Here is a 21,060-nt window from a genome sequence, read left to right as displayed (position 1 = left end):
TGGACCACTCCCTGGAGAAAGACATCATGCTTGGTGTCTTGGTTATCTAGTGCTGCTATAACAGAAATACCAGAAGTGGATGGCTTTAACAAACAGAAGTTTATTCTCTCACGGTCGAGGAGGCTAGAAGTCCGAACTCAGGGTGCCAGCTCCAAGGGAAGTCTTTCTCTTTCTGTCAGTTCTGAGGAAAGGTCCTTGTCATCAATATTCTTCTGGTCTAGGAGCTTCTCAGCATAGGGGACCACAGGTCCAAAGCATGTGCTATTCTCCTGGTTCTTCATTCTTAGTGGCATGAGGTCCCTTTGTCTCTCTGTTCCCTTCTCTCTTTTTGTATCTCAAAAGAGATTGACACAAAATACAATCTAATCTTGTAGATTGAGTCCTGCCTCATTAACATAACTGCCTCTAATCCTGCCTCATTAACTTCATAGAGGTAGGATTTATAACACAGGAAAATCAAATCAGATGACAAAACAGTAGACAATCACACAATATTGGGAATTATGGCCCAGCCAGATTGAAACACATTTTTGGGGGACACAATTCAATCCATAACATTTGGTGAGGTAGAGGATCAGAAAAAAAAGGAAGACTGTCAACGAGACGGATTGACGCAGTGGCTGCGACAATGGGCTCATGCATAACAACAACCGTGAGGATGGTGCAGGACCGGGCAGTATTTCATTCTGTTGTATACAGGGTCACTATGAGTCGGAACTGACTTGACGGCACCTAATAAGAAGAAGAAGAAATGGGTACAGGCCTCCCATCCCTACTGTTAACAGATATCTCTCTGTCCCCTTTATAAGCAGATGGCAGAGGGCATTTTAAAACCATTTAGATTCGCCCACACCTTTACTGTCCTCTTTATCTAGAACCAGCCGGGGAAGGGGCTATCAGAATGGAATTCTATTTAAAAAACCAAGGTTTGTGCAGAAACCAGACTAAAGCAACCACACTGCCCGTAGCTAGGACTTAAGATCCATTGAAATGGTAGGCTAGCATTTCCTGAGGAAGGCAGATTCCGGAGGCCTCAGGCCACCTGCCCTGGTCTGCTGGCCCAACAGGCACTGCCCTGATACTTGCTTCCTGCCAGGAATTGATGTAACACTTGCCATCAGGAATCAAGGCCAGCTGGAGTCCTGCTTCCCCTCACAGCAGAGCCTGACCTGGGTGCCAACCCTCTCCCCCAGGAACACAGTGGTACCCAGGGCCTGCCTGTGACAACCATGGCTGCCCTGGGCTTTCTGGTTTGGTCAAGGAGTCTTGGGTGTAAGGAGAGGGTTCTCCATCAAGATAGTCTGTGATGGACCCTGACTGCAAACATGGGTCTTGTCTGGGTAACCGTCACTGTACTCTTGGCGGATGGATGCTCAAAGGTGCAGTGATGAGTCCCTCCCTCTTCCACAGTGGACTGCACAAGACTAATTCAATGTTTCCACTGCTGGGCCTGCTCTCTCTTAGCTTCCTGGCCCTGCGGGAGAAACCCCTTGGGCACCAGTGCCGTCTGCAGCCCTAGACTAGCTTCCTGACCTGGCTTTTAGCCCTTTGTGGGAATGCTCAGCTGTACCTTTCATTTAGCAAATCATGTCCCTGGGTGGCTAGACCACATCAGCCAGGGCCTAGGGTTGCACTGAGGCCTCCCTAGCAGAATGGATCCCTGATGTGTGTCTGGGAGACACTAGAGCTATCAGCAAGGAGGGAGGCAACTCAGATTTGCCCTGCAATTGACCTGGCTCTTGCCTTTACGGGATGTATCCGAGGGACGAGGTTGAAAATATTTAATAAGAAGCAGGCTGGAGGCTGGTGCATGTCCTGTGCTGGGTCCGGTGTTCACCCTTTAGCTCCCCACCCTGCGGAAGCTGGGGAGGTGCCTCAGGTACACTCAGGGCAGTGTCTAATTAACACCCAGATTGGAAGCATTTCAGTATTGTAATTGGTAGGCTGTATCCCTGTGTGCCCAGGGACTCTCAGTCTTGGTGGCATCCCCTGGCCCTCTCATGCTGCATCTTTCATCTCTCCCCGTGGGAGAGTTTTACACGGCTAATGATATAACCAAAGGACCAGACTTTGGGCAAAGAACACAGCTATCCCAGGGGGCTGCAAGCTCTAAGGGCTCGGGGCCCAGCTACTCTTTTAGGACAAGTCAGTAGCAACATGACTGAGTCTGTGAGCTGGTGATCACTGAGACAGGACCTCAGAACCACACCGCTCCAGACATCACCTTGGTGAGCAAAGGGGCGCGTGAAGGGTCTTCATGGGCAGGGAGTAAGTACCCTTCTCCTAGGAAACCAGAGCTCACCATGATTCATCAGGTTCCAGCCAAAAGTGGCCAAAAGGAACCAGGCAAAGGCTGGGGCCTTCTAGGGAATTTCTAGGCTAAAAAAGTGTACAAGCATTTGTAGGGAGGTTGGAAACACAAGTTCACTGGTAGCAGTAATGCTTAGGGAGTGAGGCCCAGCTACAGCCTTTACAGCTGTATCCCAAATCTTTCCCCCTGGATGGGAGGCAAGCAGGAATTCTGAGGTTAGGGACGTGGAGCCCAGAGGATTCAAATCTAAGGTAAATGGCTGACCGTGGGGTTGCTAGGGAGAGCTGGGGGTAAAGTTCCACCTACCCTCTGTCCAGTTGCTAATGGTCCTCCTCTGGCCTTGTCTTGTCCACACTGTGAGTTCTGATCTTTTCACATTTCCCCTAATAGTTGCTGATGGAGTGGCAGAGTTTAAACTTGAAGACTACAAGTTACTAACTGGTGGTCCAAAGAAACCTCAGCAAAAGAAGAAAATATTCCCTCTTTCCCCAAAGCTGCAGAAAGACGGCCACCCTCTTGGGTCGGGAAATCAGTCCTTGCAAATGTTATTTTTTAAGACGCCCACGTTTCAGAGGTTGCCACTGCACTCTGTGACAGCGTCTTCTTCTAGAACAAGAAGGAGCTCGATAGACTGTCTCAGCTCCTTGCCTGGCTTCATGACCCTGAGATGAACGCGTGCTCCGTGAAACGTGGGCTTGTGTGCTTCCTCCTGTAGCCAGAGAAGGGAGGCTGGCCCTTGTGGGGTTTTCCTGCATAAAGTAAACTGATGACCGTGCAAGATTTCTTATTTGAAGGAGGAATGAGAGAATCTGTGTCTCACGTGATCTGACACAGGAAACGAAAGAAGAAAACTGCAACTCCCAGGCTGTAGTAGAAATGGGATTTTAATATAATATTCAAGTCTAGCATTTGCTATTTACAACAAATAAATATTGCCCCTCCCCAATTGGTAAACATTGTTTTTTGCCTTTATACAAATATTCAATCCCCCTCCTCCTCCCTTTCCCCCAAGCCCTCCCTCCCCACTAGCCCCCATCCCACACAGTCCCAAAGCCCAGAAGTAGCGGCGCGTGGCACTTGCAGTGAAGTGAGATTTGACATCCATGGGACTCAGCTGGGCCCCTCCTCACTCGGGGTGAAGAGCGTGATCCACGAAGAGGGTCCGTCTCTCCTCTCCCGGGGGAGGGCTGGGTAGGGGGACGGGCGAAACTCCCTTACTCTCGGTTGGCCCTGATGATGGAATCTTTGGTGCAGCCTGAGAAAGGCTAGAGCGGTGGGAGGCAGGGCCGTACCCCTGGGAAGGTCACAGGCAGGTCCGTGGGCATGAGGAGAGAACTGCAGTGGTCAGACCCAGTGGGTAAGCGGGTGGTCTGGGGTGCCCATGGGCACAGGTGGCAGTGACCCACACCCACAAAGGCGCGAGGGATGTGTACACAGGGCAGTGGCCAGCGGTGGGCAGGGCAGCACGCCCATTGGCAGTGCTCCTTGGCAAAGGTAAGGTAGTCCTCTGGTTCCCAGGGAGCAGAAGGCACCTAAGGCAGCGAGTGGTCCACGGGGGTCCAGGTCAGCCTGTCAACTGGCAGGCGTCATGCCCAGCAGCAGGAGAGGTTGAGTGGTAAAACTGGAGTCTGAGTGTGGCCTGGGCTGGCAGGTTGGGAGGGCGGCACTTGCCTGCCCTGAGCCTCTCTAGTCTGTAAGTGCTTCCCTAACCGGCCAGCCAGACCCTGGGGAGGGCAGCTCTGTGGCTGGCCAGTGCCAGGGCCTAGCTAGAAGATGCCCTTGGCAATCTTGAGTCCCTTCTGCTTCATCCGTGGAAGGGTTGAGCTGGCCCCGTGTTTGACCTTTGCCTCCTTGATGAAAGTTCGCTTCTTTAGGACAAAGTCATAATTGGCGGTAGAGTTCATGGCATAGAACACGTTGGCGTTGTCAGGGATCTTCAGCTCTGGTGGGAGACAGGCAGAGGGACAGTCAGCTGTGCTCGAGAGGTGGCCGCAGGCCAGGGTAAGGATTTGACACCCCCACTACTTGGGAAGCCAGGCTTGAGCCAAAGACCTGAGGCCCCCAATCCAGTCCAAGGACCAGCAAGGACTCTCTAAATGCCACCTGCCTTGTAGAGGCACTGATTAAACCTAACTACTCTTGTTTAAAAAGCAACTCTGGGAAGACCATCAAGCAGACCAACATATACATTATGGAATCCCAAAAGGAGAAGGGAGATGTGTATGTACACATCCAAGGAGCTGGACAAACTCCAAGTAGGATAAACTCAAAGAGATTCCCACTGAGACATCCCACCTGCCCTGCCCAACTAACCAAAATGGTGCAAGATGAGAAAGGGGGATCACGGGAGTCATTCCTAACTGTCTGGGCCAATGGCTGGGAGTAGGTGATCAGCTTACCATAAAGAAAATACGGTGACAGCAATATTTACAGTGAACCGTCATGGTGCACACATGTACTATGTGCTCCCAGGTATATATGTGGATTAACCCACTGACTGCTGTTCCCTCCACTCTGGGGTGAGAAAACAGGCACAGAGGGTGAAAGGGACTTGCCCAAGGTCTCAGAGCCCAGGCTCTCCACCTCTGAGTGTGCCCTTGTTCCTCTTGATTTGTTCCCTTTCCCAGTTTTCAGAACACTGGGTTGGGTCCCTAGAGCCTCCAAAGGGGATCAAGGAGATGGTGTTTGTTATCAGGGTCATAAACACATGGATTCTAACATATCTGATGCTTCAGTCTACAACAGTCATGATTCTTTGAGATGCATAAACTTCCCTATCTTGGCCAGAGGTGGCCCTAGAGGAGCTGATCCTATGGGCTGGGTCCTCTTGCCCACAGCCTCAGGACAAAACCCCTTACTCTTGGTTCCTCAATGATGTTAGTTTTGGATCTAGTTCAAACCACTGCCTGGTTCACACTCAGGGAAGGGCATATGACAGGGTGATCACGCAGCTACTGTGGACCTCCCTCTGCCCCCTGCCCCAGGACAGGTCCATGCGTGTGCACAGTGCCTCCCCTACCCCGTTGGCATGTATTCTAGGGCCAGGGGGCCTCCAACCTAGAGGCTGGTGTGTACTGAGCCCATCCACCGCAGCACCCTCATCTGACCAGCCCTCCGGCTTACTTCAGTCCTCAGCCCATCCACCGCAGCACCCTTGTCTGACCTGCCCTCCGGCTTACTTCAGTCCTCAGCCCATCCACCGTAGCACCCTCATCTGACCAGCCCTCCCGCTTACTTCGATCCTCTGAGATAATCTGCACCAGCTCGTAGTCATCTGGCTCATCGTCATCCAGGTTGTGTTTATCCATGGCCTTGCGGATCACGGTAGGAGCCTTATCTTGGCTGGTCACCTGGAGTGGGAGTGAGGGACAGGCCATCAAGGTAAGGGCCCTGGAGCTGGCTCCTGAAGGGAGGAGTGGCCCGGGACCCTTGGGAGCCGACTCAGCACTGAGCACAGACTCATAGCCTCAGGTCGGGCGCGGTCAGGTGACGGGTCCATGGGGGCCTTGCCACCTCCTCCTACTCCCTGGAGAAGACCTCCACCTAATAAAAGGGGGACGTTCCAACTGCTCCTTCCCCCATCTCCTCCAAGAGCCTGCCACCATCCCCCACCAGCCTCAGGAAACTGCTTGACCCCTGGGGCACTGCCACCCCCTACCTGGCCCAGTCTCTCCAGGGTAAGAGTATCAGTGACCCCTCGGAATAGACAGTGTCTAGTCCAAGTCCTGAATGTAAGATGAGGAGCTACCGAGATACCTGCTCCCCAGCCTGCACTGGGCTCCAGGGGAAGTGGTAGTCAGCACAGCCTGGACCCTCAGCTGCCTCATCCCCAAGGGCCAGGGCTCAAGCAGGGCTTAGACCAAGGGTCATACAAGTGATGTTTAAATACAACCACACTATGTAGCTCCTGGCGTTGAGAAACACGCAGTGCAGGGTGGGGGTGTAATGGGGTACTTGACTCTAACTACATCCAGAATCTGACTATTGCCCCACCACGGACACCACCCTGGGCAGCGGCTGTTCTCTCCAACTTGGACTGCAAAGCAGCCTCCCAACTGATCTGTCTGTGTCTCCTGGCACCAGCCCATCCCCCACGAGAAGCCAAAGTCACCCCCTGTCCCTTCTCTGCTCTGACCTCCAGTAGCCCCATCTCACTCTGGAGAAAGCCCATAGGGCCTGATGCAACCCAGCCCCTTGACACTTCTCCGGCCTCAATTCTACCCCCTTGGCCCCTGCTCTTTCATCTCTGGCCTCCTTACTGCTCCAACTTCCACGCACACTCCCGTCTCGGGGCTTTGCAGGGCTATTCCCTCCCTCCCAAGCTTCTCAGGGGCTTTCTCAGTGAGGCCTCCCTGGCCATCCCATCTCAATGTGCCACCTCAACCTGACATCCACGGTCCTTAGCGTTGATTGCCATCAAACACCCTGTCTCCTTTACTTCTGTACCTGGCTGACTGACTGCCCTTCCCAGCCCACTAGTATCAGCTCCAGGAGGGCAGGGAGGGTGGTGTCACTCAGTGTGTGTTACCGCCTGGCCACTCACCAGGATGCTCTTGTACATGTTGCCATTGTCCACGTCCAGGCTGACACGGATGATGCAGCAGTCGCCCACCTGCTGGTTGTAGAGGGGCAGCGAGGAGTTGTAGTTGCAGACCCCTGAGACAGAGCGCTTGTGGGTGCGTGTGGAGGCCACGGGCGTGGTGGAGGCCGAGGAGGACGAGGTACTACTGGAGGCTGAGCTGATGCCGGAGGTCTCTGGGGATGACTGGGAGGCTGACTCCCAGAACTGTGGGAACAGCGAGGTCAGCAGAAGCCCCGCACCCTGTAGGGCGTCCTAGGCTGGTGTCCAGCTTGGGGCAGGGAAGCTTCTAGAAGCTCTGTTCTAAAGCTGGGGCCTCTTGATTCCTTTCATGGGTACAGAGTGGGGAACGCTGGCACTGGGGTGGGGAGGGGCTGGGGCAGGGCTGCCAGAGAGAAGGGGCAGGCAGTCACCTTCTTTTCCTGGCAGTCAGGGGACTCCGGGACAAAGCTTATGTTGATTTCTTCCACGTCGGAGCTGGAGGAGCCAGCAGAGTGCACGCTGAGCACTTCGGCTGTGTCCCCACTGCTGAGGTAGGGGCCGCACTTGAGCTGGTCACAGGACTTGGAGTGGCAGCTGCCGCTGGTACTGAGCTCTGTGCTGGGGGCCTGGCGGCTGGATGGAAGGGCTGGCTTATTTCCCACCCTCTCCCTGCTACCACTGTACTCCAAGCACCAGGCACTGTGCCAAGGGCTCAGTCAATAGTACCCCATTGCTCTAGCCGTCTGAGATCATTTAGCATCACCCCATTTCACAGAGGAGAAAACCGAGGCCCAGGGAGATAAGGTGACTGACTCCAGTCACAGGGCTGGTCAGCAGGGCAGCTGGATCCCAGCACCGGGCTGTGAATCCCTGAGCCCACACTCAGACCCCGGGCAGCCCACCCCTGCCCGCCCTGGCCAAGGCACTCACTCGCTCCAGCGCTTGACAATGGCCGTGTTCTTCTTGGCCTTGAGGGTGTTGCTGGCTGATTCAGAAGGGGGTTCCAGTTCACAGGACAGGTTGTAACTATGGGACAGAACGCCAGCTGTGAGGCTTCCGGGAGCCACCCCTCAGGTCTCCCTCCTGTGGCCGTGTGTCCAGGCAACAGGCTCTGATGCTAACCAAGGGCCGATGGCCACAGGCTCTCGGAGCGGACCACCAGGGAGAGCCCACTCCTGCCTTCAGCCAGTTCCTGGGCTGGTCTTACCTCTCAGTCTCACTGAGCCGCTCCATGGCTCGGAACCAGGCCACGAAGTGCTCCTCAGGGGCGATGCTGTAATTGTTGCAGGCTGACTGGAGCAGCTTGATCTGAGCAATCACTTCGAATTCCTGCAGTCAGAGGGGAGGGCAGGGTGCTGAGGGGTCTGGGTCGGGGGTGAGGTGGGGTGCCCAGGCTGTGGGTCTCTATTTATGTGGGCCCGCCTCCTCCCATTCAGCCCCTACCCGTTCTCAGAGCCAGGCTCAAACAGCCCCTCCTCCAGGAAGCTGTTCTTGATTCCAACCCCCTAACCATTCTTCAGTGGGTCAGTTCTCCCTTCTCTGTGTATCAAGCTCTCCTCATAAATCTAAGAGGAAGGAGGATAGCGCCAGGGAGTGTCTCTGATTTCCACCCCACCCCCCACCCCCCAGCAAGGACTGCAGCTGCTTACCTTCCTCCTCTTCTCGAAGTTGATCATTCTCCCCTAGAAGGCAGACCACCACCATCCATCAGAAAGGTCCTACCTAGGCCATTACCAGTGACCCAACCCCTCATGCTGTACTACCGCAAGGGCCCACCAGGGGGCATCACATGCACACATACTGGATTAGGACCTAGGCCTGGTTCTTCTGGGCACCAGGGCAGGGAGGACCCAGAGCAGAGGCTCAGGGACCTTCTAGTCCAACCCTCTATGATGACAGATGGAGACTCTGAGATCTCAGGCAGTAAGGCACTGCCCTGCCACTCACATGCTGCCTGACCTTGGAGGGCCCCATTTCATTCTTCTACCCACGCCCCCTACCTGAGGGAGGGGCTGTATCCAGCTCAATTAAAACCCTATGCAGCTTTGCAGGCAGGCCATTTTGCTGCTTTCCCGACCAAGGCACCAAGACTGGTGGCTTATGCCAAAAGCAGCAAAACCAAAACCATTGCCCTTGTGTCGATTCTGACTCATGATGACCCTATAGGACAGAGTGGAACTGCCCCATAGAGTTTCCAAGGAGCACCTGGTGGATTCGAACTGCCGACCTTTTGGTTAGCCACTGTAGCTCTTAACCACTACGCCACAGGGTTTCCAGCTTATGCCAAGCCTGTGTTTACTCATTAGTAAGATGACACGATAACCCAGCTCACAGGGGCAGTATGCCAAGTGCTGAGAGAGCAGCACTCAGCAACGGGGCCCACTCCTCCCAAGCCTCAGGATCCCAGTCCCGCCCTGGTCCCCCAGCTCACTCACATACAGATAATCCTTCATCGCTGTGTCCAGCATCACCAGGTCAGTGAGGAACGTGCCAAGGTAGGGAACGGTGCCCTGGATGACACCCTGTGGCATTGAGGTGGGGTGAAAATGAACACCGGCTCTCAGTGCACGTGAAGGCCCCTCTCTTGAAGACTTCTAGCCCCCTACTCTAAGCTTCCCACTTGGAGCAGCCTGGGGACCCTTAGCTGCCTCCCCCAAGTCTCTCTCCTGGCCTCCACAGACTCCACTCCCCCTCTGGTCACCTCCTAGGACCTGTTTTTGGCACATCACAAAGGTTGTGTGGTCTGGGCCCCTCCTCACCCCCATATCTGCCTGTGCTCAGCCCTTCCAAGCCCTGGCTCTGGCTGTCTGCAACTCATCCTCTCAAGATCTTAGCTGGTCAAGGCCTGGCCTTTTCAGGACCCAGAGGAGATCCTGTCCAATGGAGGCATTTCAGGCACTGCGGCCACAGGAGGGAAGGCTGGAGGAGCAGAGGGTCCCTGAGGGGGCCAGTGCCCCCTGCCCTCCCCAGTCTCGCACACTCACCAACTCCCTCTGCCGCTTCTGGGCTCTCCTGGTGTTCATCTCCAGGGTGGCAAACTTGGAAGTCCCCTCCTGCAGGATCAGGGATGAGGCCAGTGAAGCCTTCCTCTCCTCGCCCCTTTCCCCTGCAACACCCCTCACTTCGGGTCTTGGACACCCAGCCCAAGTCAGCCGACACCAGCACTAGTGCCACCTCCAGTGCACTCTGATTTTAGACATGAATTCCAGCTCCAACCCTCTCACAGTGTGTGACCTTGGGTAAGTGGGCTGGCCTCTCTCTGAGCCTCTTTCCTCATCTGGAAAGTGCAGATGAAAACTTTGTGTACCTCACAGGGCCTCAGGAGGACTCAAGGTTATATTACTATCATCACTGTTCTCACTATTGCCCTCCGCTCAGCGTATCCTCCACAAAGCTCAGGCACATTTATTTTCTCCCTTGAACCTCATCACCACCTGGTGAGGTTGGTGCCTCATGATTGTCACACCTCCATTTTCCAGATGAGGAAACAGCACCAGACAGGGGCAGGGACTTGTCCAGGGCCCAAAGGGAGACAGAGGAGAGTTGAGCCTGTCCAAACTGCCTTCACCCACCCCCACCGCCACTGACCAGAAGGCCCCTTTGAGCTGCTCCTGCCTGCTCCAGCCTCTCTGGTGTCTCTGCCCCTAGGCTGGGCCTGAGGCCATACCAAAGGCTTCATCTCCCTTGTGTTTTTCCAGTCAGAAGGGGTCTCCCGGGAGCACTGGGTGGCTACTCTTTGCCTCCTCTTTTACATGGAAGCGTCTCAGATATGGTCATTAGTCAACCCAGATACTTCTCAGAAGCCACGTGGGGCATATGAGAATGTCTTTGCTAGAGAGATGGTGTGATGAGGATCCTGAGGCTGTGACTGATGGGCAGTGTCTGCTCCAGGGGTAAGGTGAGGGGTCACAGAATGCAGGCACACCTGCCTCCCAGGTCTAGTTACTAGGACCCAAGGCCAGGCAGCCCTTTGGCTACCCTGGCCCATGGGGAGCCCCTGCAGTCCCTGTTCCTGCTACAGGCAAGCTGGCTTCCCTTGGATGAGCAGTGCAGATGCAGACAGAAACAGCAGCAGGGGCCTGGCTTCATGAGGACAGACTGGGCTGGTTTAGAGAAGGAAGGACCCCACCCCCAACCCAACGCACTCAATAGCCTGGAGGAAGCTCAGTCCAAGCAGGAGGGGCCAGGACAGAAGGCAGTGAGCTGATAATTCTGACAGCTGATTGAGCTCTCCTAGAAATACCTAGCCACTACCACTACTACCAGGGCCTTCCTGCCTCCCAACTGCCCCCCACATGCCTGGGAACCAGATAGATCCCTCTTCTGATGATCCAGAGAATACACGCCTGGAAGTTTTCATAAAAACCTTCAGGGAGAAGCTAACAACTCCTCACCTGCCTTGCCCCACGCACCCCACCCCCCACGCCAGCCTCCCATTTACCTTGATGAGCAGCTCCCGACTCAGTGAGTAGTTGTTCTCATCTGAGAAGATCTCAGACAGCTTTTGAAAGATTCGGAAGCTTTCCCTGTGGGGAAAGCAAACAAGGAAGGAAAAAGTTGGGAATGGTAGAGAGAGGTGTGAGTACAAGTCCATTATATTTTAGAACCCAAAGTATTCAAAGTGCCTGGATGAGCTCTAAGGGGTGCCATGGGGCTGGGGAGGTGAGTGCTCCTGTTGGTGTAATTGGGGTCTCCCACTTTCAATTCAACTGAGTAGCTCTGCTTTGACCAGTTTGATTTCAGTTGAACCAACAGTTGGGTTGTGGTGAAGTAAAAAAATAGAAAATCTGTGTGGCTCAACCCTGTATCTAATCCATCTGGAAACCAAGGCCTGAGGCAGAACTGCTGGCCCTAAGGTCACACAGAGACTTGGAGACCAGGCCTAGCAGTCCCATCCCTGACCCCAGGATGGCTGCCTCCCAGCTATCCCGGCTCACTGGGGAGCCAGTCTAGTGCCCAGCCCTGTGGGAGGTCATAAGCCCACCGTGGAGCTCCTACACAGAGAGCCTGCCCACCTGGAAACTTCTTCCCACGTCTTCTTCAGACGGTGAATCGAGTTGCTCTGCAGAGCGGAAAGGACAGCATGGAGAGATGAGAAATTCTTGAGGATTCGGCACTCCTGGGGAGGAAAAAGAATGAGCTGGGGCTCCGGCCTGCTCCAGCTTCCTCCCACTCAGCTGACATCTCCCCTCCGGGAAGAGACAGGTGCCCAGGAGCCTCTGAGGGCACACCCTGCACTCAATGGGTTACACTCTCAGGGAGGAGGATTTTTAGCTCCATCTGAGGAAGGAGCTTGGAGCTTGGGTGGCACAAGCAGTTTGGGATTGGCTGCTAACCTACAGGTTGCTGGCTCGAACCCACCCAACAGCTCCGTGGAAGAAAGACCTGGCTTAGACCACAGGCTGTTATTGTGAGAGACGATCAAAGCAAAGAGGAAATGTGCAGGACTAGGGAGAGAGGTCCCCCAGGCTTCCCCAACAGCATACCCTGGCCACCTCGATCCAGTGTTCCACTACCCTAGCCCTGTCCGTGGCCTTCATGTTCCGGTCCCCCAGGCACGTGGTGATGACACAGTTGGCCACACTGTTGAACTGGGTGACGGTGGCGCGGATGGTGGGTGCCAGGTGCTCCTTGCCCTTCTTGTCCCGCTGGGACCAGATACAGCCCAGGCAGTGATAGGGCACCACCTTCTTGAACAGCTCCTGAGGAGGATGGGAAGTGTCACTGGCCCCACCTGCCCCAGTACAGCCTGCACTCCCCCCAAGTCCCAGGCTGGGGCCTGGTTGTCTGAGCTGGAGTTCAAGAAGCTAAGGATATGGCTCAAACCTTGTGAGGGTCTCTGGGTTTTGTTCTCTGCTCACTCAGGGAGCCTAGTGCATAAGGGACCCAGGATCCAATGATAGCAGGAAGAGAGGCATTTTCGCTCAGCCATGCTCACTAATCAAGTACCAGAAGGTGACATCTTCTGCCCACCCTGATGACTTCTGATCTGTCTCCCCATTCAGACACACATTCCCTGTGGGCACAACAACTAGGGGCTTTGTTTGGGTGTGTACCAGAGAGTCTAGTACACGTCAGGTGTCTAATAAATGCGGAGGTTGGTGAGGCCTGGGCAGATGGGTGTATGACCCTTGGGCCTAGCTGCACACCAGTGAGCACCTCTCTACCCCATAATGGGCCAGGGCCTCACCAAGCTTTCTCTTTGTTCTATCTCATTCAATCGTCACGACACTGTGCGCATCACGGTTGCTGTCCAAAGGTGGGAAGCAAGACTTTAAGGGGGTAAGAAACTTGCCCAGGTCACTTAGTTGGTTAGTGGTAGAGCTGGGATTTGGACCCAGATCACTGGACTCCAGGTCGGGGAATGGCAGGTCTGGGGCAGCAGATGCCAGAGGGAGCCTTGCCCTATGGAGCCCAGCTGCTCACCGCATCCATCAGTGTAAACTGCTCTGCCACCAGTTCTGGAGGGAATGCTAGGAGGTTAGGCTTCTCCTCACTCAGCCCATTCTCCGTCGTCACAGGGGATGGGCAGGAAGGCTCTGGTGCTGAAGCTGGTGCTGGCTCGAGCTCTGAAACTGGAGCTGGAGCTGGGGCTGGGGCTGAAGCTGGAGCTGGAACTGGGGATAGAGCTGGAGCTGGAGCTGGAGATAGAGCTAGGGCTGAAGCTGGAGTGTGAACTGGAACTGGAGCTGGTGCTGGAGCTGGTTCTAGAGCTGGAGCTGAAGCAGGCTCTAGCTCTAGAACTGGTGCTGGCTCTAACTCTGGAGCTGAACCTGGTACTGGAGCTGGTTCTATTTCTGGAGCTGGTGCTGGAGCTGGCACTAGCTCTGGAGCTGGAGGTAGAACTGGCGCTGGAGCTGGAGGAGAAGAAATATTCACCAACATGATTACCTTTCTTGTGCCTTTCCAAAGGCAGAAAACGTTCCATCACCATTAAGAGAAGCCCAAGCCTATGAACACCACCCCAGGAAATTTTCCTGACCACAGGCCATCAGATGAGTGGTCTGGGGTTACTCTTAGCTCTGGCCCAACACTGCTGTCTGGGATATCCTTCTTGTACCGTCCAGCCCCGTGTCCCTCCTCATACATTCACATGCACCCACCCCCAATCCTCCTCACCCTCTGGCTCTGTCTCAGTGAGTTCTGAGTGCTCCAGCTGGGCAAGGAGAAGGTCGGCACGGCGTTCCAGGTCTGAACCAGGCATATTGAGCTGCACATAGGCCACCAGCTGCTTGAGGCATGGGAAGTCCGGGGGCTGACAGAAATCTTCAGAGTACTGGTCCAGCCAGGTGCCCAGAATGGAGGAGATGGCACTGCGGGTAGGCAGGCAGCATAGTCAGAGGCCCAGTCTCCCTTCCATGCTGTCCTCCCATGGCACCCCTGCGGAGGCACCCCTGTACCTATCTCTGCCTTACAGAGGCCAGCCCTGTGCCACTTCCCAACCCTACTCTGGCTGTCCTGGCAGTGGCAGACCTGGCCACCAAGCAGGGAGCTAACAGAGAGCCTCAATCCCAGAAAGCTCCTGATCAATGGTCTGACCAACTCTCCCCTAACTGAGGGAAGCCTGACATACTGTCTCCCCGGGCTCCATCCCACAGGAAAGTAACTCCACGAGGGAAGATAGGGGTTGTGTCTGCTTGTTCACTGCAGGGTGCTGGCACACAGTGGGTGCTACATGAGTATCTGACGGATGAGAGAACAAACAGAGCCTGTCCTTGCCTCAGCCTTCCCAGGGCCCTCATGGCACCTAACCCTGCAGCTTGTGGGCCAACCTGCTGTCTTATGCTTTACGTGCACCGTGGGTCTCCTCTTCCCACTGACACTATTTTCCCAAAGGGCAGAGGCACAGCCACCCCAGCCCTACATGCAGCTAGCACCACAACCGAAGTTCATGAGATTTGGGAGCAGATTGCTCAGCACGCCTCCTGCTCTGGGGCCGGGATTGGAGAGCAGAGCAAGGATGGGACTGTGGTAGGGATGGATTCTGTCAGGGTCTGAGGCTCCAGCCTCCCACTGCTCCCTACGACCCTTGGGGCTCTATCCACAGCTCTTTGACTGCTTTCCTCCTGCAGGGGGAAGCCCCCAGAATCCATTCCTCTAGGGGGAATCCTAAGATGTGTGGGACACAGGGTTCTGCCCAGCCCTCGCACAGACCCCCCACTCTTCCATGGAGATCAGCGGTTCCTCTCCTCCTAGACCCAAAATCTACTCACTTTTTCAGTTGGTCCTCGGGTCCGCCGTCCTCATCAGAATATGGTAGGATGCATCCGTATCTAGAGGAGGCCGTGAGGGCGTCACATCTACCGTACCTGCTTACGATGTCTAGTGTTACTGTCTGACCCCCCGACTAGAATGGAAGCCCAGGAGGGCAGGGATTTTGGTCTGCATGATATATACTTGCTGAATGAATGAAACCAACCAGCATTTTCCCTGATATCAGAGTGGGCCTGGAAACTCTCTGCCAGCCCTTGGGGATCCCTGCTCTGTCTACACCAGGGACAGGGACCCACTAGATAGAATCTCAAACCTCCTTTACAAATGGGAAAACAGGTTTGCCCAAGTCCATAGGGTCGTGAGGGTGAGACAGAGAGCTTCATTGTTGGGGAGAGGAAAATAAGAAACATGAACGACCCCAGCCCCTCCAGCAGCCTTTTCCACAGGTGCAGCTTCTGTGTAAGCTCTTTCCATGGCTTATCCCATTCAGTCCTTAAAATAACCAGAGGAGGCTGGTCCTCTTGCCCAATTTTTAGTGAACAGAGATGAAGTGACATTCCCAAGACACAGAGCTAGCAGCTAGTAGGTGGCAGAGTAGCCACTGTGCCAGGGAGCTCACCTTTTGAACAGCAGGTCCAGGACCTGCTGGGTGGTGGCGAAGGCTCGGTAGGTGCACAGGAAGATGGTGACGTAGGAGAGGTCGCTGCCCTGGAAGGCAGGCACCAGGTGTTCCACTAGCTTCTCCAGCGTGCCTGCCTTGACTGCCCTCACCTTGCAGGTCTCATACAGGTTCAGGGCTGACTCATTTTCATACTGGGGTGGGATAAAGGAGGGACACAGTCAACGGCAGCACCATGAACCACCAGAAGGGTCGGGGGCTAGAGTTCAGACCAGGAACTCCCAGGCCCTCAGTCACTTATGTGACATAAGTGCCTCCAGCAGAAAAAAGTGCTTGCCTTTCAAGGTAGAACTTGAGGTGGGGGAATGATGGAAATATTAGTGCCTTCAAGTCATTTTGTTAGCTGAGTTATCATAGTACTTCCCTGTATTAAGAGCCTGTTAAGAGCATAATCACAGGGAGTCCTCGGAAAACATCCCATTATACAGATGAGAAAACAGAGGGTTGGGGATGTCAAGTGGCTACTCAAGGCCACACAGGTCAGAGCCCAGAGCCATCCAATGCTAGTGCTGTGTGATACTGCCTCTCTGTTGGATGAGGCTTGGTCTGCTCCTGACATGGAGGGGGAGGGTCTGCGGCAACTGCAGTCCCTCCCCAGTTTGAAGACAGTACACAGGGTGAACACACGCCCATGAGCTTCCTTTGGATTGCAAAGCCAGATGCTTATTTTTCTTTCTTTTACATTAAAGGGAGTTTAAGGACCTCAGGCTACAGTGACCTCAGATTCTACAAAGGGACAGGATGGGAGAAAGACCCTCTGGCAGGGCTAAGGCTATGAAGAGACAACTCAGGAGAGAAAATCCAAAAGGCTGCTCAACAAATGAAAGGTGGCTCACCTTCCCGGGGAGGGGGGGCGGGGGGAGGCAGTTGTAAATCAAAGGAACACTGTGATTCCACCAGCCACCCTCACACCAGACTGGCAAAAATTTAAAAGAATGAGAACACCTGGGGCCAGGTGGGGTACAGGGATGCATTGACTGTCACAGACTGCTGGTGGCCATGTAACTGCTATGGCTGTTTTGGAAAGTAATCCGACACTACCTAAAATTATAATTTTAAATATACCTATGGACCAGTCCCTGGAAAGAGACATCATGCTTGGTAGAAGGCCAGGGAAAAAGAGGAAGACCCTAAACGAGATGGATTGACCCAGTGGCTGCAACAATGGGCTCAAGCACTACAATGATTATGAGGATGGCACACAATCGGGCAGCGTTTCGTTCTGTTACATAGACGGTCGCTATGAGTCTGAACCAACTGGATGGCACCTAACGACAATAATACTTCAACCCAGCAATCCCGTTCCTGGGAGACTAGCCTGGGGGGGCAGGGGGCAGGATCAGTATATCAGGGCTGTATATTCAGCACTGCTGAAATGGCAACAGAAAGGAATCAGGTCCAGGTCTGAGAGCTGTGAAATGCTGAATCACTGTGGTAACCAGTCTCTCTTCTGGAATATTCTGCAGTCAAGTCAAGCCACAGCTCCTGACCTAGAGGGGTCACGGTGACGTGTTCCATGAGATTGTAAGTTGCAGAGAACTACATATCATGGCATGAGCCCCTGACCTTGTTGGGTCTACACAACCCTACTAAGCCTAATTTGTAAGGCTTGCAGAAGGTGCGGAAGGACAGTCAAGCAGACTGCTGCATGGGATACCTCGGGCAGGGGAGTTAAAACACTAACAACAGTAGCAGAATGCAAAAATACTCATCGCCTAACATGAAGTGAAACAGTATAAAAGTCTTTTTCTAATGTTCCTACAAATACGGGAAAAGTGACTTTGTACCCGGTCAAAGCTGATGCTGGGCGGTGGGCGTGGGAGAGGAGGGAAGAATTGGTGGCCAGATTCCGTTGGGAGTAACCGTGGACCATTCAAGAGGAAAAGTCCAGGGAAGAAGCCTGGGGGAACCACCAGGACAGTGTCTGGGCCCTGGGCCATCTCTGGCCATCTGGGGGGCCCTGGGTATGGAGACCCTGCAGTGCCCGCACTCACCCCAAGCCAGCGCTGGCCTTTGTTGGCGGCATGGTGCACCGGCCCCTTGCGCAGGGAGATGGTGTAAATGACCCCGTTGACCAGCTCCTCGCCAATCTCCTGCGTGGAGCTCTGCAAAGACAATGCCCGGTGGCCGGGCCAGGGGACATCAAGGGTCTGCCTGGACGTTGCCACAGAGGGACATTCCCCACAACCTTCTGTGCCCCCGATCAGGCACAGATGGGTGTCCAGCCTGGGAAGAAATGAACTGATAGCTTGACAGCTGAGAATTAACATCTGGGCAGACCAGCCCCCAGCACCTTCCTTCCCACCCTACCAGTTACAGTTTGGGGTGTGAAATTGTCATCCAGATGGGTATGTGGAGGCTGAGAGACCAGCAACCTGTCTGAGATCATGCTGCTAAGGGTAAATGGTGAAGCTGGGATCCCAAGGCCTTGATACAGCCAACTGCATCCACCAGGCTATGGCCTCAGAGAAGGCGCCTCCCCAGGACCAGAGGCCCCACGGTTACCCTCACACTTGCTTTCAAATCTGCCCAGCCTCAAGAGGGCAGTTCCTCCTAGTCACCCAACGCACCCTGGAGTCAGCATCATGGGCCCGGAGCAGGTGTGGGGTGTTCCCAGTGGCCACATCCGAGGCCACTTCCTTCCCCTTCTGTTCATTCATGCCCTGTGCCCATTTGGGCAACAGAGGAGTTCCCAGTTCCCTGTCTGTCACCACGTGCATGGGGCAGGGTGTGAAACGTCACAGTACCGAGATCGGTGCTGAAGGCTGGAGATTTCAAGGAACCACAAAATCACGGGGCCTTGACTGGAAGAGCAAGGGGAGGGAGGAGTCCTCTGGCTATTCCCCAGATTCCTCAGCCAAAAGGAAAGGCCCTTGTTCTAGCAGGCAGCGATTCCTCCCACTGGGCAGACTGGCCCGGTGGCTGCACTGTTAAGCCATGGCCGCCCTGGGCTTTACAGCCCCTCTCCCCCTACTCTGTCCAGAGAAGAGAAGAGCTCGCAGTGGGGAGGAGGGGGAAAAGATATTGACCCCTGAGAGCTGCAGGGAGGAACTGAGAAGTGCTGGGCTGGCACAGGGTCATAAATGGCGCAGCCAATACCAACAGCTAGGATGGGGGGTGAGCTCCCCAACACAGGGTGAGTGTGTAGCTCAGAGAAAGTTCAGGTCAAATGCAGCCTCGGCATGGGACCCGCTGGCCCTCTGCGTAAGCTGGGCTTTCTGGGTGGGGGCTCAGAAGCCCAGTGTCCTGTGGGCTGTACCCTGCAACATCAACACAGCTGGGGTCAGAGATGACAGCGTGGCCCTCTCGCCTTCTGCCCACCCCTCAGAGGGCTCAGGGAGGCCGGGAACCTTCCTCCGGAAGTCATTTCCTCTGACATGAGGCTGCCCTCCCACTCTGGGCTTCTTACCAACAGGAAAGGGGCTGAAATAACACTCGGCTCCTGACCCTCTGCCTCCTCCAAAGAGAGAACCAGCCCCGTTTCTTGGAAGCTAGCAGGGAAACCACAGGCAGAGTCTCCCGAGCAACACCCGTCACACTCATACATACCTCGCAACCCACACTTGGTAGAGGTCCAGCCCTTCCACCGAGGATGGGAAATTCCTGCTTTTGAAGCAGAAAAACTGAAACAGATGCTCGTTTTCCTTTTCCTGCCTCACACATGCCACTTCTGACTAGAAAATCCCCCCTCAGGGAGACACGCTTCTGAGGCCTTGGTAACATCTGGAGGCAGCTGTCTACCCTCCGGACCAGGCTCCAACCGCCCCAACACCTCCTCCAGAATTGGAGCTGACCTCCTGCAAAGGCTGAAGGGTCTCTGCCCTCCGTCCCAGCTGGAAGGTCCCAGGTGGCGCAAACAATTTGCACTCAACTACTAACCAAAAGGTGGGCAATTGAACCCACCCAGCAGTGCCAAGGAAGAAAGGCCTGGCAATCTGCTCCCATGAAGATTTCAGCCATAAAAACGCTATGGAGAGTTCTACTCTGTAACACATGGGGTCGCCATGAGTTGGGATCGACTTGATGGCAATGGCTTTGGTTTTTTTGGCCCTTCTGGGAGTCAGGCGATCTCCCAGCAGCAGTTTGTGGGACCCACATACCACTGGGTGCCTGCATTTGACCCCTGAAGAGCCCAGCTCAATGCCTGGCTCCCAGCAGGGCTCCACTGATGCCACCAGATGGAAGTGTTTCCTGGGACCAACCACACAGGCCTACCCACAGTAGAGGCTGGGGCCTGTGGCCTCGCCCATCCCGCAGCAGGTCTGAGTAGCGGCTTGTCAGGGAGCCATGGCCCTCAGCCTGCAGCTGAGCTGCTGGCCTGGTCCTGCACTGCTGCCATGTGATCCCCATGCCCCCCCGCCGTGGCCCCCTCTGCCAGCCTCGTGGGGGGCAGGGAGGGACGCTGAGAACCACACATGCCTGGGACGGGAGAGCTTGGACGGGCATCGCCACCCCATCTCGCAGATGGGAGGCTGCTCCCAGCTGTGTGGAGCTAACCCTGTCCTCTCTGATTCCTTTATGTAATAGCAGCAGCAGCAACAGCAACAAAAACAGACCGTGACGGCAATGCTGAGTGCAGGCACCGCTGAAACTGTCTCACAGAGAGATGACAGACACAGGGGGCTCTGAAGCCAAGTGGTCCCAGACCCCATGGGCAGAAAGTAGCAACGTGAGGGATCTATCCCCTCCCTGCTGTCACCCTCTTCCAGGGACAAAGAAGGAGCAGCCAACAGCCCTGGCTTCTGTACTCAGGATGCTCTGGGATGGGACAGATGGGGCCCTGGTGCCTGCAGGCAACCCCATGCCACTGGGCCACCCTCTCTGTTAGCGGGCAGCGAGCAGACCCAGGAGCAGATAGCCCATCTGGGTAATGCCGGGCCCTCCAGGGACGCTCTGGCAGTGCTGGGGGAGCGAAGGGGAGGAGTGGGGTGGCTTAGTAAATAGCTGATGCGGAGAAAATGCCTTCCCACTGAGGGGCAACCACAGCAGCCACTGCTCTGAGCTGACTGTTGGGAAAAGAATGTCACATGGTTGGCTATGTCCTCAGGGACGATCCTGCCATCCTACCCCCAGCAGGCACCTGCTGATGTCCCCAGGGCCCTGGGATCCAGTCAGCAGCCATGTCTCTGAACACACTGCCTTCCCTTCCACACTTCGGTCAAGGAAAGTGTGGGCTCTGGTCCCCTCAGGGCCCTAATGAGGAGGGGCCAGCAGAATGGACACCTGGGGTGACTCCACACACCACTGTCCCAGGAGTACAGCCAGAGCCTGAGGACAAGGAGGGGAAATAGGGCT

At 55.0% G+C, this 21,060-nt stretch overlaps 1 protein-coding gene across 6 annotated transcripts in view; it reads right to left on the bottom strand.

Annotated features, from left to right (window-relative positions):
• Positions 1-3,177: 3,177 nt before the first annotated feature.
• RALGDS (ral guanine nucleotide dissociation stimulator) overlaps positions 3,178-21,060 on the bottom strand; it is a 53,278-nt gene continuing 35,395 nt past the window's right edge. For 4 of the 6 annotated variants that reach the window (XM_064291250.1, XM_023544774.2, XM_010587542.3 and 1 more), the window contains exons 2-18: positions 17,760-17,870; positions 15,706-15,899; positions 15,086-15,181; positions 13,992-14,185; positions 13,299-13,729; positions 12,359-12,574; positions 11,888-11,991; positions 11,314-11,398; positions 9,857-9,925; positions 9,308-9,394; positions 8,522-8,554; positions 8,080-8,201; positions 7,803-7,898; positions 7,304-7,505; positions 6,855-7,097; positions 5,547-5,661; positions 3,178-4,253 (exon numbers count right to left, since the gene is read on the bottom strand). In XM_064291250.1, the coding sequence (XP_064147320.1) occupies positions 4,078-4,253; positions 5,547-5,661; positions 6,855-7,097; positions 7,304-7,505; positions 7,803-7,898; positions 8,080-8,201; positions 8,522-8,554; positions 9,308-9,394; positions 9,857-9,925; positions 11,314-11,398; positions 11,888-11,991; positions 12,359-12,574; positions 13,299-13,729; positions 13,992-14,185; positions 15,086-15,181; positions 15,706-15,899; positions 17,760-17,870 (2,574 nt within the window). In that variant the 3' untranslated portion in view covers positions 3,178-4,077. The remainder of the gene's footprint in view (positions 4,254-5,546; positions 5,662-6,854; positions 7,098-7,303; positions 7,506-7,802; positions 7,899-8,079; positions 8,202-8,521; positions 8,555-9,307; positions 9,395-9,856; positions 9,926-11,313; positions 11,399-11,887; positions 11,992-12,358; positions 12,575-13,298; positions 13,730-13,991; positions 14,186-15,085; positions 15,182-15,705; positions 15,900-17,759; positions 17,871-21,060) is intronic. The other 2 variants (XM_010587543.3, XM_064291249.1) reach the window with 2 other exon arrangements.

Source organism: Loxodonta africana, chromosome 9, assembly GCF_030014295.1.
Source record: "Loxodonta africana isolate mLoxAfr1 chromosome 9, mLoxAfr1.hap2, whole genome shotgun sequence".
Lineage (NCBI taxonomy): Eukaryota > Metazoa > Chordata > Mammalia > Proboscidea > Elephantidae > Loxodonta > Loxodonta africana.
Note: the sequence above shows the minus strand (reverse complement) of the source record. Positions and strands in the feature narration are given on the sequence as shown.